This window comes from Hyperolius riggenbachi, chromosome 12, assembly GCF_040937935.1.
Source record: "Hyperolius riggenbachi isolate aHypRig1 chromosome 12, aHypRig1.pri, whole genome shotgun sequence".
NCBI lineage: Eukaryota > Metazoa > Chordata > Amphibia > Anura > Hyperoliidae > Hyperolius > Hyperolius riggenbachi.
In genome coordinates, this window is record NC_090657.1 from 37,208,393 (window position 1) to 37,224,335 (window position 15,943).

Consider the following 15,943-nt stretch of genomic DNA (forward strand, 5'->3'; position numbering starts at 1 on the left):
CCAAGTTAAAAAAAAACAAACTCTCCAGAACCGCTCTGGTGTGCCCCAGCCCTAACTGACAAAACAGTGTGCAAGTGAGGAGGGAGGCTGGCTGGTGTTTTATTATTTTTGGCAGTTGAAGCGGACCTGAACCCAAAACTCCTCTCTGCTTTAAAATATACACATCAGCATAATAACCTTTAAACAAAAACATGTATTTGTTACAGCTGATACAAATCCTAAAATAAATCCGCACTGTTTCTACTTCCTGATTCATGGAGACAGACATATTGTTTACATCCTGTGCTTTCAAATGGGCTTATCTGCCATAGGCAGTCATGTGACACAGGGGAGGATCAAATTACAACTTGTGATTAGACACACATGAGGGGGAATTACACAGGCTAAACTCTCTAAATACATTCAGGATGAATTTCTCTACGTTTTCCTTCTGTCCTGTGCAAGAGTTCAGGTCCACTTTAAACTGCTGTTCAGGAAATGCTGTTGAAAACAAAGAAATCCCTGAGAATTCTCTAAGGCCCCGTTCACACTTGCGTTCTGGGATGCAAACGGACCGGATCCGGACCGGTTCCGATCCAGTCCGTTTGCATCAGGCATGAATACGGCTGCCATCCGGATCCATGTGGTAAAAAGAGCGAAATAAACTATTAAAATTGTTGGGGTGTGGGAAGTCAGCAGAAGGTGCACCTGTGCAATCAGGTCCTCCGCTGTTTAGGGCCTCACCTCCACGTCCGACATACTGCCAACAGCTCCAGCACTAAAGTCACTGCTGCTCCACTCCAGAAATGCTGGGCCCATGTGTCCTCATCCAAAATGGCCGCTAGAAACCGCATAGGAAGTAGGGTAGAACGTCAGGTTTTTATAGCCAGTGTGTTTTGTGCTTTCCGTTTCCCATTGGTTTCTATGCACGGATGGTGCAGTCAGGCTCCGGTCCGGGTGCGTGGGCCGGATGATCCGGACCCAAAGAATAGCGCATGTTGGAAAAGTGTCCGGAGTCCGGATCCGATCCGGCTCCGTTCTGTACGGAACGGATGCATGTGAACGTCCGCATAGACTTTGCATTGCTATGCGTAACGTACGTTCCGTTTGTACAGTATACGGTCCGGATCCGATCAGGCGAATCCGGACAGCGAACGCTAATGTGAACCGGGCCTAAGACGAGATGGACTGGCCAAAACCTGTCAGATTTTAACTGCCTACTTTATTTTTGCGATAGTAGTCTGTTAATGAACTTCTCTAATAATAATAAAAAAAGAGAAAACAAAACAGCAGTCTGGCTGACATAGCTGGTTTTTTTTTTGTTTATGGAAACTAAAGTGGAATGAGGCCTACAAGACACACAGCAGGCACAGCTGATGATTGGCTATTGATAGATGGAAAGTCCATTATCTCTGGATAAGACGAGAAAGTTATGGCTTTGACTGCAGATGACAAACATCCTCCTCAGCTATGTCCTCCAAGCAGAGGTCAAACTAACTGAGAAATAGTTCAGTGGAAGGATTAGGCGCCTGCATGCTCAGGGGGTCATGCTTCACGACTAACACTGTTAAGAATGGAGGGAATTTCCATTTCAGAAAAAAAAAAATACATACTGCATTGAAGTTTCAACCCATTTTGCAATTTGATGTATTAAAGGACAACTGAAGTAAGAGGAATATGGAAGCTGCCATATGTATTCCCTTTTAAACAGTACCAGTTGCCTGGCAGCCCTGCTGATCTATTTGGCTGCAGTAATGTCTGAATTACCCCAGAATCAAGCATGCACCTAATCTTGTCAGATCTGCTGCATGCTTGTTCAGGGTCTATGGCTAAAAAGCATTAGAGGCAGCATCAGCAGAGCTGCCAGGCAACTGGTACTGCTTAAAGGGGCACTACAGCGAAAAACTGTAACATGTAAAATATGCGCAAACATATACAAATAAGAAGTACATTTTTTTCCAGAGTAAAATGAGCCATAAATTACTTTTCTCCTATGTTGCTGTCGCTTACAGTAGGTAGTAGAGATCTGACAGAAGTGACAGGTTTTAGACTAGTCCATCTCTTTATAGGGGATTCTCAGGGATATATTTATCTTCAAAAGCACTTAGTGAATGGCAATTGCTCTGTCCAACTGCCCAAAAAAATGTGTAGCGAGCAGGGAAGCTGGCCAGCATCATTGTTTAAGGCTAAGTTCACAGTGGGACGTTAAAGTCGCACGTTAAAACAGCATTTAACGCAGAATAACTCACTGCAATGAAAAATCAATGCCCCATTCACAGTGCACACGTTACGTTAGTGACTAACGCTGCACGTTAAGTAAAAGTACTGCATGCAGTGCGTTATACACGTTATTAGCTGCGTTGGACTGTTTGCACATGCTCAGTAATGACTTGGAAGCATACTTTTCATTGCCTGTATTTTTTACTGTATCTGCTGTATGCGACGGTAACGCTGCGTTGCCACTTTTTGGGCGCGTTGCGTTGTAAGCTTGCGGTGCGACTTTAACGTGGCATCAAAACGCAACGTCCCACTGTGAATCTAGCCTCAATCCTTTTTAGGGAATATCTTTATAAAGAATTTGCCCCAAGCCAATTGTACCCCTATTTGTCTATGTAAACTAGGCTTTACATTTTCTAGTGTCCTGGTGCTAAAACACCACTTTTTAATATCTCACAATACCCCCCCCCCCCCCCCCCATGTGAAATATCCATCTTTTCCAATGTGCTGGAGCAGCTAGGTGGGGGGATAAAGTTTGAGGGTGACAATCCTATAAACACAGGATGTAGTCTCTGGGATGTGGTGACACGAGTGCATACCAAGGGGGCCTTAAAGGGAACCAAACGCCTCTTTTTTCCCCCTGGTTTCTAATAGCTATAGGAGCTGCCATGCCCCCACTCCCCTAGCTGCTCATTATTTATCCAGGGGAAGGTGTGAAAATAGCATCTGTGATTTCTCTAGACTCTTTGAAGCACAGTGTCCTATGTACCCAACTTCCCCCCCTACTGATGGAAGGATTTGTTTGCTCTCTGCTAATGTGTGCAATAAAATGATTACATTGGTCCTTAGCTACCTGAAATTTCTGTGGTCGGACAGGCCTTGAAAATAGGGCAAAGAGCCATTGCTAAACTTTTAAATGGTAAAATTGAAGGTTTTTTTTCTTCTAGAAATAATGAGCCTCAATATGGGCATGCATATTTAATGTGACAGACAAATGACAGCGCTCAAGGCTGCACTTGAAATGAAGACCAACAGAGGCAATGCAGAGCCCCACTGGGGCTAAATACATGCCTTGAATGCAAAACAGATGCAAATTATGTACTAATTCTAACCTAAACATTTTGAATGTAGATCTGAAGCAATGAATGCAGCTAGCCACTAGTATACTTGCGTTCAATCTGTGCACACATTATTTACTGAAGCTAACACCCCCCTGTAGTGCCTGTAGTGAGTGCTAGGTGTGTAATATAGTCCAGTTCCTGGAGCTCTGCACATCCATGCAGATTGAATATTCAGGTATAACTTCTGTTTGAAAGCGCTGCCATGTCTCCCGCTGTACAAATTGAACGTAAGTATACTAGTGGCTAGCTGCATTCATTGCTTCAGATCTACATTCAAAATTTTTAGATTAGAATTAGTACATAGTTTGCATCTGTTTTGCATTCAAGGCATGTATTTAGCCCCAGTGGGGCTCTGCATGCCTCTGTTGGTTTACATTGCAGGTGCAGCCTTGAGCGCTGTCATTTGTCTGTCTGTCTGCTTGATGTAATGTGTATACCATTTATGATTAGCAGCATAAGGAATATTATGTTTTTATTGCTAGACTAATGTTAGGCCTCCCCGAGAGGGTCCGTCATCGCCGTGGGGAAGTCTATTAGGTAATAATCTGTGCACACATTATTTACTGAAGCCAACACCTCCATTTGCCTGTAGTGAATGCTAGGTGTGTAATATTGTCCAGTTCCTGGAGCTCTGCACATCCATGCAGATAAATCATTCAGGTATAACTTCCGTTTGAAAGCGCTGCCATGTCTCCCGCTGTACATAATGCATATTTAATATGCTATTGAGATTCCCTGGGTGCTAAAAATGGTGCTTGCTTCACTTTAATTGGCATACCCCTTACTTCATCTATAACATCAATATGTCTTTTTTAGATACCAGTCCAGGACAAAGAAAAAAAAAAAACAACAAACTACCATCTGTACAATAAATGCGTCCAACCCCTCTCGACATTCACATACAGACACTGTGTGCAATTTTTCAGGAATTTTAATAACCTCTGTGTTTGTACACAAGTTAAAGTGCAATATGCCAGCAATGCGACTATGCAAAATGGCCCACCCTGTATGATCCATGACCGGCCTTATAATTATAGTGCAATTATTTATAGAGGGGTAAGACATGGCTTGGTCACTTTAGTGCTACCTGTGTTGTCTCATTGTCACACGCTATTAACAAGGGGCCAGTCCCTCCTGCAATTAGTGAGATGCCAATCTATCTCAGAGATGTCTGAGTGCCCAAGCTTAACATACCTCTGACCACTAATCAGAATAATGCCTGGCCGCCCTCCTCTAATAATAGCAGCAGGGCTCTGCTAACCCCCTCTCAGCCAGGGCCCAGCCTCCTGTAATACTGCATAGATATTATATTTATATAGGCAGGCTTATGTGTGCAGCTGCTCTTTGTGTATGACCTTGGGACTGTAACAATGCCTGCTGGCAGCTGTACCCCCCCCCCCCCTCCTTTCTTCAGCACCCCTCAGGAGATCAGATATAGCTGACCATTCTCTAAGGACTTTCTCCATCTACAGCTGATTAATCAGTTTTGCCCCACAAGCTCCATCAAGCTTTTCTAGGCGACAGATGAGGAGTGCTGGGACTTGTAGTCCTATAAAGGAACAGGGCCAAACTATCAGCTTTATGCTACAAGCATGGAAGCTGGTAGTTCACTGAGAAAATGTGCCCAAAGCAACTATTCAGCTTGTAGTTATTCTATATGTAGGTTATACAAAGAAAGCAGGGTCAGCATGGTGCGTTGTGGATAGCACTCTCGCCTTGCAGCTCTGGGTCCCCGGTTCGAATCCCAGCCAGCTCACTATCTGCACAGAGTTTGTATGTTCTCCCCGTGTCTGTGTGGGTTTCCTCCGGGCTCTCCGGTTTCCTCCCACATCCCAAAATCATACAGATAAGTTAATTGGCTTCCCACTAAAGTTGGCCCTAGACTACGACACATACACTAAACTAAAAAAAAATTGGCCCAGATTATAACGCATACATAGTCATAGGACTATATGACGTGACTGAGATTAGATTAGGGATTACATTGTGAGCCCCTCTGAGGGACAGTTAAATGACAAGACAATATACTCCGTACAGCGATGCGGACAATGTCGGGGCTATATACATACAAAATAGACAAAGACAAATAAGACAAATAACATTTATATTGCGCTTTTCTCCTGGCGGACTCAAAGCGCCAGAGCAGAGCAGCAGCCACTAGGGCGCGCTCTATAGGCAGTAGCAGTGTAAGGGAGACTTGCCAAAGGTCTCCTACTGAATTAGTGCTGGCTTACTGAACAGGCAGAGCCGAGATTCGAACCCTGGTCTCCTGCGTCAGAGGCAGAGCCCTTAACCATTACACCATTAGCCAACAATAAGAATATGAATGAGTGATAAATGGTAAAAATGCCCGTTATTGGTGCAATTTTTAGGAAAGATCATATTTTCAATAAGGTCATTCAGATTGAAAGAAAAGATTGTATTTCATCAACCCATAGCATCAACCAATCCAACTTGTGACCAATTTATTACTTCACCTAGGAAGATTAGCTGGATAGGAATAAACAGAAATTTACTAATGCTAGGTGCACACCACACGCAAAGTTTTAGCTGCGTGTTTGAAAAAAAAATTATGTAAATTGGCCCAGCAGGGACTGAGCGGCACCTTCCGGCGGCTTACCCCGTGTCACACACGGGGCTACCGCCAAGGAGGTTAAGGTACATACACGCGTCGGATTTTCACAAACGACTCGTCGTTTGGACGTTCAAACGACCAGTCGTTTGGATGTCAAACCGGGAGTGTGTACAGTCTGTCGTTCAGCTGATAAGACTGGACTAAGTGGATCGCTCAAGTCCAGTCTTATCAGCTGAACGACAGACTGTACACACTCCCGATTTGACATCCAAACGGCTTGCGAAAATCCGACGTGTGTACGAGCCTTTATGCTGGGCATACACGATAAGTTTTTTTTTTTATCGATCCGCCGGGGTATCGGACACGTCGGAAATTATTAATCGAGCCATCAGCGGCTCGATTGATAATTTCCGACGTGTCCGATACCCCGGCGGATCGATTCTGCGCTCAATCCCCACGGGCGGACAATGGCAAGAAAACAAGCGGAAGATAAGGAGCGCCCTCGGGGACGAGCGGTAATCGTTCCGGGCACCGAGCGGGGATGCGGCGGGAGTCGATCCGGTGTCTAATCGAGCCGCCAGATCGCATTGTGTATTCACAGCATTAGATTTACCAGGCAGATAGAAAATTTCCAACATGATGGAAATTATCTAACAATCTATCTGCCTAGCAATTAAGCATTGTTCTACTCAGCAGGAGATAACCAGAAGACAATGCACCAGAGAGAATGACCAGTCTCTACCAGTACTTAAATAATCTAACGGAAAATCTAACAGAAATATGTAACAGAAAATTGTATGGTGTGTACTAGGCATAAGTCACCCACTGCAGTTCAGTATACAAACACCAGAGAATTGAATTTTCCCATGATGCTTTCCCCTCAGTAGCACCTCTGAGGTACATGAGAATGAATCTCAGCTTTCCTGGCAGGGCTAGTGTTAATGTGTGAGCAGAGCCAGGAGCTGATAACAATGCATGCTTGCCCTGTAGGACATTCTCTATCTGTCAGGCTTCCATTTATAGTAGCACAGCTTCCACACCCTGCATATAAGAGGGACCGCAGTGACCACTCTGGCTCTGTCATTCCTTGCTTCTTGTTCTTCTCATCCCTAGACAGCCCTCACTCACAGATCATGCCCCCCAAGAAGCCAGAACCCAAAAAGGAGGCTGCCAAGCCAGCAGCAGCCCCTGCACCAGCACCTGCGGCCCCAGAGCCCCCAAAGGAGGCCACCTTCGACCCCAAGGGCATCACAGTAAGTACAATGGACAATGGGAGAGGATGGGAGGCCAGGATAACTAGACATCACATACCTGCCAGGGAACTGTGATTTTGCAGCATGTTATAAGGTGTATGTGTAGTGGCGCTGGGTAGTGATGCTAGCAAAAAAATATTGGTAATTTACATAATTGATATTTTGCTCTTACCCGGCACCCATTCTCTCTTGAAACCCTCCCTTCTAGTGCCTAAAACTCCCTCTCCCCCCACTACCCCTTTCCCCCTTTCTTTGAGTGGCTAAAACTAACCTGCCTCTCTTAATTCCTAACACTAACCCAACACCCAAACAAAAGGCCAATTGGCTACTATCTACTTCACGTGCCCAACTCAAAACTTGGGCGCCCAGTTACCAATAATTAACACAGTCGTCCATTAGATGCCTACCAAACCCCACGCCCAAATGACCAGTTCCATGTAGTGAGAATAAAAACAAACCCATCACATGATTATTTAATTTTAGGTTTAGAATTATAAGGGGAAAAAAATGCAAGAACTTAGCTTACCAACATAATCGGTGGCAACATAGTGATCAATCAGGAAGGCGTTTTGCAGAATGAGCATGATTGCATATACTGAGTGGCACAAGGTCCTGTGGGGCAAAGTGGTCTTCAGGAAACCTGCTGTGCAACAATGGGAGGACTAGCATGCTGAGACTTGTAGTTCCACAACTTAGGAAGATCTTAATTACTGCTCAGGTTGGATTTTGGACTTTCGCCCAAATTAATACAGATGTAGAACTTAGGCAATAATGTAATACGAAGTGTACTTTAAGTGTAAAATATTGCAACGCGTTGCTGAATTTACCTGGTAACATGAAATCTGTTTTGTTGCTCTGGGTTAGGCCCAGTACAGACCTGAAATGATGGGAGCAAGAAATGATCTCTCCTGAGAACATTTTTTGTGGCCTTTCCCTGTACAAAACATGCTGCCTGGCCACCTACATTCCCAATGGTGAGGGGATGAGGAAGGACAAGTGGGGGGTGAGATGCTGCAAGGATGACAATAGTGATTGAGTTTTATTTTTCCTGGATGCCTGATTGCTGGTAACATGCCTGTGGACATTGAAAGACGCCTCGGAGTACCCTTTGAAAAGTGCCCAGAACAGTCACAAATTATTATTTTGGGTGACTAAAGTTGTGAGTTTGTACGAGCTGAGCTTTTATACTGAAGTGAGGTTTGCAGGCTCAATACATGGGGATGTGAGAGCTGTACTAAAAAGACATAGCTACACAAGAAGAGCTTTTCCTGCATCCAACTAAACCAAAACTACAGACTTTTCTGTATAAACTCAGCAGTGATCATCTTGGCACAGGACATTTTGGCGCATAACTACAGAGTTGCATAGTTATTTGGGTTGAAAAAAGACATACGCCCATTGAGTTCAACCAGAGAATAAAGTACAACTCCAGCCTGCTCCCTCACATATCCCTGTTGATCCAGAGGAAGGCGAAAAAAGGCATGGTCCAATTAGCCCCAAAACTGAAAAATCCCTTCACGACGCCAGATGGCAATCAGATAAAATCCCTGGATCACCATCACTGGGCATTACCTAGTAACTGTAGCCTTGGATGTATTTCAACGCAAGGAAAGCATCTAAGCCCCCTTAAATGCAGGTATAGAGTTTGCCATAACTACTCCCTGTGGCAATGCAATCCACATCTTAATCACTCTTACTGTAAATAACCCTTTCCTAAATAAATGGCTAAAACGTTTTTCCTCCATGCGCAGATCATGTCCTCTAGTCCTTTGAGAAGGCCTAGGGACAAAAAGCTCATCCGCCAAGCTATTATATTGCCCTCTGATGTATTTATACATGTTAATTAGATCCCCTCTAAGGCGTCTTTTCTCTAGACTAAATAAACCCAGTTTATCTAACCTTTCTTGGTAAGCGAGACCTTCCATCCCATGTATCTTGTCTTCGGTTGCAACATGGAGGCTAATGGAAATCAAATTTTAGGATTGGTTGGGTTGGAGTAGATGCACTGGGAAAAGGGGGGCTATAACAACAGGTTATGCTATGCTTCAGGTCCCTTTCACACTAGAGCGTTTTCATTGCGTAGTGTTACCTTTTTTTACCGCAGGGTAATGCTAAAGCAATGAAAGTCTATGGGACATGTCATACCTGATACGAAAGCTTCAGCGCATTACGGGTCAACATGTAGTGCGCATGCGCGGAATTGTATTTTTTCAATACACTTCCATGCAATTTGTATTTCGGCCACGGGAAGTGAGTGCTAGAGAGACTCATAGTTTGGCTTGCTACCAAACATTACATTACCGTGCATTACCACTGGTATCTCCAGCGCCTGTTTCTAGTGTTGTGGGGCGATCAGCCAAACGCACCGCATCCAAAACACTGGTTGCTGGTGTGAAACCGGCCTCAAGGAAGGTAAGTGTAGTAAAGGGCACAGGGTAAGGGTTAGAGGTTTGTGTTAGGTTTAGGAAGGAGAATACTTGCTGTCAGCACTCGGCAGTAATAGAAATCTGAGTGTAGAGGGAAGAAGATACCGTATATAGTGTAATGGTTAAAGGGAACCTAAACTGAAGAGATGGATTTTTCCTTTTAAAATAATACCGGTTGCCTGGCTCTCCTACTGATCCTGTGTCTCTAATACTTTTAGCCACAGCCCCTCAACAAGCCCCCTTGTTTCATGTCTGTGATTCAGCCACTACTGCACTCAAAGAGGTCAGCAGGACTGCCAGGCAACTGGTATTGTATAAAAGGAAACATCCATGTCCCGCTCAGTTTAGGTTCCCTTTAAAGTGAACCTTAAGTCACCAAAAAAAAAATGAGTTTTACTCACCTGGGGCTTCCCTCAGCCCCCTGTAGCTGATTGGTGGCCTCGCCGTGTCTCTCCAATTCTCCCGTCCCTGCCGGTGGCTACTTCCGGTTTCGCCGCCAGGACCCGACAGGCTGGGAACGCGAGTGATTCTTCGCGTTCCCAGCCACAATATCGCCCCCTATACTGCTATTGCGACCTTCCTTGCTGCATCAGTGAGGGCACCGATCAGCTACAGGGGGCTGAGGGAAGCCCCAGGAGGTCTTTTTTGGGTGACTTAAGTGCCTCTTGAAGGGCTTTGCCTCACAACGTGTAAAAATATCACCAAGGAGGAAACGCAAGGGAAAAAGTGAATTGCCTATGTGTCTGTGTTCATTGTGTCATAATGACAACAGAATGCAATTATATTCCTATAAGGCATTCACACTGCCTAGGTGCGGTTGGTTCAGACGGGTAATGCGTGTCTTTATAGTGGCAGTGAAGCATACTTTCATTGCACTGTATGCTTCAGTGTATAGTTACACCCCATGTCTAATGTGCAGTGCAATTTTTTAGATTGAGATAGCCTAAGGCCCCGTTCACACTGCACGCGTTTCCAGCCGCGTTTTGGAAACGCGTGCAGGTGGCCGACACGCACGACATCAGACATTGCATAGAGTGCAATGTCTGATGTTCACACTGCATGCGTTCCGGACCTGTGCGGTCCGGGAACGCATGCTGCACGCATTTTTTGTAAAAACGCGTGGCTGTCCCATTCACTTTTCAGTGATGGGATCAGCCACGCAACGCATACGAACGCGGATGGCGTGCGTTCGTACGCGTTGCGGTCCGCGTTCTGCAGTCTGAACGGGGCCTAAGGGTCCCTTCACTCTGTGAATGTTGCGTAGCGGTACTATGTTCAAAGTGGGGTGTTGCAGAGCAATGAAACGAACGCATATAAATAAACAAAGTCACTCTGCAATGTTCAGAGTGTGTTCAGTGTCATGCGAGCCTACAGTTTCCAGTATCCCAACGCAGCATTAACAGTAGCAATGAAGCATACATTTAATTGACTGTATTTAGGGCCGGGCCGAGGCAGAGGCGAGAGAGGCTCCAGGCTCAGGGTACAGTGTAGGAGGGGTCGGGCTGAGGCAGAGGTGAGAGAGGCTCCAGCCTCAGGGCGCAGTGTAGGAGGGGCAGGGCTGAGGCAGAGGCGAGAGAGGCTCCAGCCTCAGGGTACAGTGTAGGAGGGGGCACACAACTAACTCAGCTATCACTCCCTTCACCCTCCCAATAACTTCACACACCATAATACTGTACAGGACGAGGCAGCCTCAGGGCGCAGTGTAGGAGGAGCCGGGCTGAGACAGAGGCAAGAGAGGCCCCAGCCTCAGGGCGCAGTGTAGGAAGTGCCGAGCTGAGACAGAGGCAAGAGAGGCCCCAGCCTCAGGGCGCAGTGTAGGAAGGGCCGAGCTGAGGCAGAGGCGAGAGAGGTCCCAGCCTCAGGGCGCAGTGTAGGAAGTGCCGAGCTGAGACAGAGGCAAGAGAGGCCCCAGCCTCAGGGCGCAGTGTAGGAAGGGCCGAGCTGAGGCGAGAGAGGTCCCAGCCTCAGGGCGCAGTGTAGGAAGGGCCGAGCTGAGACAGAGGCAAGAGAGGCCCCAGCCTCAGGGCGCAGTGTAGGAGGGGGCGCACAACTTACTCAGCTGTCATTCCCCTATTGAGTTTGAAGCAGAGAGAAATCACAAAAGAGGATACATGGCAGTGACTGCAAGCTAGATAACGGCTGGGGTGGGAGGGATGGAGGGGTGCACTTTGGTGTCTCAGCCTTGGCTGCTGGAGGACCTTTTCCCAGCTGTGACTGTATGCTTCACTGTATGCAACGCAAGGCTTGCATAATGTGAGATGTGACTTTTCCCCTTTATTTCTGTTTATACAGGGAACCCAGTGCAGCTCCCACTGTAAGCCTACCTTTAGAGGCAGTGGATCAGCAGTACAGCCCTGCAGCTTGAATAGTTTAAAAGCAAATAAATATGTCAGCTTCCATATTTCTCTCACTGCATGTGTGCTTTAATCAGGTTTTTCAAAGGTAATGATTCATGGTGGTTTCAAGACTTAATCAGGCTGTCAATTAACAGATCTTTATCTTTTTTTCAAACCTGATTAGCACTATATCTGGTTCAGCCCCTAATATTTCTAATGACTGTAGAGCAAAGAATGGTCAAAAAGTCAACATCACATCTTTACTTAACAGTAGGTGTGGTCATGAGATGCAAATAACTCCCGAGTTGATGCAAATTTATGCAGCTGTTGCACCATGTGATTGGTCCATTCTCAAGCTCAATACATTGGCATACAACCAGCATAAATATTTGCCTGGTCATGTGATCAAATAAGTACTTTCATCCCTATTCAACAGTATGCAAGTCATCCACCCATAATGACTGGCAACCTGGGAAGAGCAAACTACTGTCCGCTGTCACAGAATGTCCCCTAACTGCCCAGTGCAGAGGAAAACAAAATTCCTCATTTACTGGTGGTATGGTTACCTGAATGTGTCATATCTTGTGGTTCCAAAGTGTCTGCATTGGTTTCTGCATGGTAGATGCCCATGCCAGGAAAGCAGCCGTTTCCCAGGAGAACCTTACTGGAGGTGGACATTTAGCTGCATCCAGGGCCCGTGTGATTCTGCACTGAAATTACAGTCATGTGCACAGATCCATACAAGGCAATGGCAGCAGTGTGGGATTTAGTCACGGATGACAATGATATCTGCCACAGTAACACCCAACAATGTCCTGGCCTTGTAGGGTGACATTCAGAACTTGGACATGCCAACATATTCAGCCATCACCAACACTTCTGTAACCATTATGTCAGGTCAGAGAGCAACTCTGCATGGATAATGTTACCTCCTCACCTCTCAGAAAGCACAAAAAGCCATTCTAACGACTTCCAAGACATAGCAAAGAACTCCATCCAAAGCCAAACTCTGTACTTGCATTTAACATGGGTTTGCATGCTTTCATAACTTTGAAGGGCATTCGCAGCTGTGACTGCCAGATGTGGGAAGATGGCACCTTGATGGTACCTTAAATGAGATCATTTGTGAGGTTGAACTTGATGAAGGTGTCGTTTTTCAATCCAGATAATTTTTGCATCTAATGTTATGTGAATTGTAATACAGAAGCAGTGGGGGGAGGTACAGAGCCATAGACCCCAGTGTAAATTTCACATCTAAATGAAATGTGTGGACACTTTCAGGTCAATATACGGGATGTACATTGCTCTGGTTATCCCCCTATACTAAATAGATATTGTAAGATTGGTGATTGATTGTATCTTCAGATTGCATAATGTATAGCCAGGCTATAAATCATTTCCTAAGCCATGTTTGCCTGGGAAATTTCCATTGTTGTTCAGAGCTGGAGTAAACTAATCTGGCACATACATAATATTATTGCTGCCCCCCCATTCAGTCATGCATTCTTCTAAACGGACCTCACAATCTGATATTACGCAGGTCTGGAGCACCTGTCATGGGAGGATGATCATGTACATTTCAATAAACTCTCACAAAGGGACTCCTAGGATTATCAAGTCTCAAGGATTTGAGGAGGGGGAACATACTAGAGTCTAGATGTGTATCATATATAGAACAGATACAAGAATGTGTTACTAGGAGTAGGAAATTCTCAGCTTATCAAGACACTTGACTACTATATATAACATTCGGAGTATGGAATTCTGACGCTGATGTTGAAGAATACCAATATATACGCCACCGACGTTTCCTTCTGTGGACAGCATGTTCCTGTACCATTTATAGATTCATAAAAATCCTGTAAGACTTAAATTAGTGCTAAAGTGCTAAAGTAATACAGTGATGGGTAAGAGACTGCCACCATTTGGGCATAAAACAGACCTATGCTAGTTAGGAACCCCCTCTAGTTAACTAGGAATCCACTCTAGTTAGCTAATTAGAATATATATATATATATATATATATATATATATATATATATATATATATATATATATATATATATATATATGCAAAACATCAAAGGGCCTGTTCTGAGGAAGACCTAGTTATTGGTTCATATGATGCCTGGTCATGTGACCAATCATCACTATCACTATTTGATCACATGATCTTAGCTATCAGAGAAGTACACCTGATAAAATTGGGCATGTGTTTCTCCTTACAGAAGAAATGCTCCTAGGAGAAATGATTACATCTAGTTCAGACATGATGGAATGTTTCCATTTACAGCACCGATGCAGCAATGTCGTTACCTCCTAGAGAGCTCACCTAAAAGGCATTGAGTAATTACTGCATACGCTTGTTAAGAACAATTTTTTCTTAGCTATGGCTGATCTTAGTGAGAAGATCCATAGCTTTAATAAAGGGCTTTATTAGCCTGGCCTGAAAATTATCAGCTTAGCGAAGCTTAAAGCAATGATGGAGAAGATAGATATCAGCGAGAGGCAAGACAGATCCTGCAGAAAGTGCTTACTAGCTAACACTTCATCACATAACCTATTAAATACTCAGCGCACTGATCCTGCTGCTGACTGACACCAATTACACTGCCGGTAATAGGGAGAAGTATGAGCAGTGAAAACAAAGAAGCAGGGAAAGCTGGCAGAGGAGAGTCATTGATAGGCATTAAGTGGGTGTTACTAGCGCCACTAGTTTACAGTCAGAGAGGTGAACCATTGCAGGTGTGCTCAACCTTCCACAGTCCTCCACTATCTTTATCCACTTGGTTTGGTAAGCAAGCATTCAAATGGGTTTAAAAATCCAGGTGAGCCAATTCCAGTAGAAATTCCTCACATTTTTAACGAAAGAAAACATAGTTAGGGAGGGGGGGGGAGGGGGGGGGGGGTGGTAAGGTGAAATCTGGAAGTCCTCTTTCACCACTTAAGAGGCTTCAGCAGGACGCTTTGATACGCCTGCTTGTCTTTAACAGCTCCAGGACGTTTTCATAGGTTAAGCAGCGCTGCTGCCGCTGTGCACGTGCACGCTCCCACGCGTGCACGTGCGCATTTCCGTGCACGTGAGAACAGTAAAACAAGAAACGCAACATAGACAAAATACACTTTTATTTTCAAATAATATATTGTCATATTGTCACCATACTTTAAACTAGGGACATAATTCAAATCTTGTAATAACCAGGGCAAATAGGCAGATAAAATGTGTGGGTTTTATGTACAGTAGCAGTGTATATATTAAAACTATAGGGGATGAAATTGGATAAATAGCGTATTTTTTTTTTTTCCTTACTTTTTCCTTTAAAATGCATAAAAAATAAAGTAATTACTGAAAACAAATATCAACCCCAAAAAGCCTAATTGGTGGTGAAAAAAACAAGATATAAATCTTTTCATTGTAATTAGTAGTGATTAAGCTATTGGCAAATGAAAGGGATGAGCACTGAAAGGTGAAAATCTCTCTTGTCCTTTAGGGTAAAAACCGCTTTGGGGTGAAGTGGTTAATAATTAGAGGATGGTCCAGGATATCTGCCCTTTACCAGTGGAGCGAGAACAGGGGTACATTATTAGCACCCTTTACCCATTCCCACAAGCTATTATAAGCTAAAGGAACTGAAACAAAAACATAATACAGGCCTTCTGAAATCCATAAGCAAGCAGCTGATTGGAGTGACATCACAACCAATTGGAAGGGCAGAACAGCTTTTGGTTCTAAACGATCACTCAGTCTGAACTATGGAGTATGGAGCCGGGTCAGTTGGCCCAACGTGTAGAAATCATCCATTCACGCTAGTCACTTCATGTCTAGTTAGTGGCTGGGGAGGACGAGACTGAGATCCCCAAGAACCATCATTTATAACTAGACCTAAATGGGGTGGTAAGATTATACCTACCTAGTGTCCCCCACTAAAGCATGTAAGACAGTGAGGCTTACTTCCTAAAAGAAGACAAAGGGCATGATTCACCAAAGGGCATGATTCACCAAGCCAAAGGGCATGATTCACCAAGCTTTTTCTCC

General features: G+C 44.6%; 2 protein-coding genes across 4 annotated transcripts in view; one reads left to right on the forward strand and one right to left on the reverse strand.

Annotated features, from left to right (window-relative positions):
- Positions 1-15,943, reverse strand: part of LOC137542498 (parathyroid hormone/parathyroid hormone-related peptide receptor-like) — a 193,489-nt gene that overhangs the window by 108,862 nt on the left and 68,684 nt on the right. The window lies entirely within an intron of this gene.
- The window catches only part of MYL4 (myosin light chain 4), a 38,442-nt gene continuing 29,448 nt past the window's right edge, over positions 6,950-15,943 (forward strand). The window contains exon 1 of the mRNA XM_068264464.1: positions 6,950-7,145. Within this exon, the coding sequence (XP_068120565.1) occupies positions 7,026-7,145 (120 nt within the window). The 5' untranslated portion in view covers positions 6,950-7,025. The remainder of the gene's footprint in view (positions 7,146-15,943) is intronic.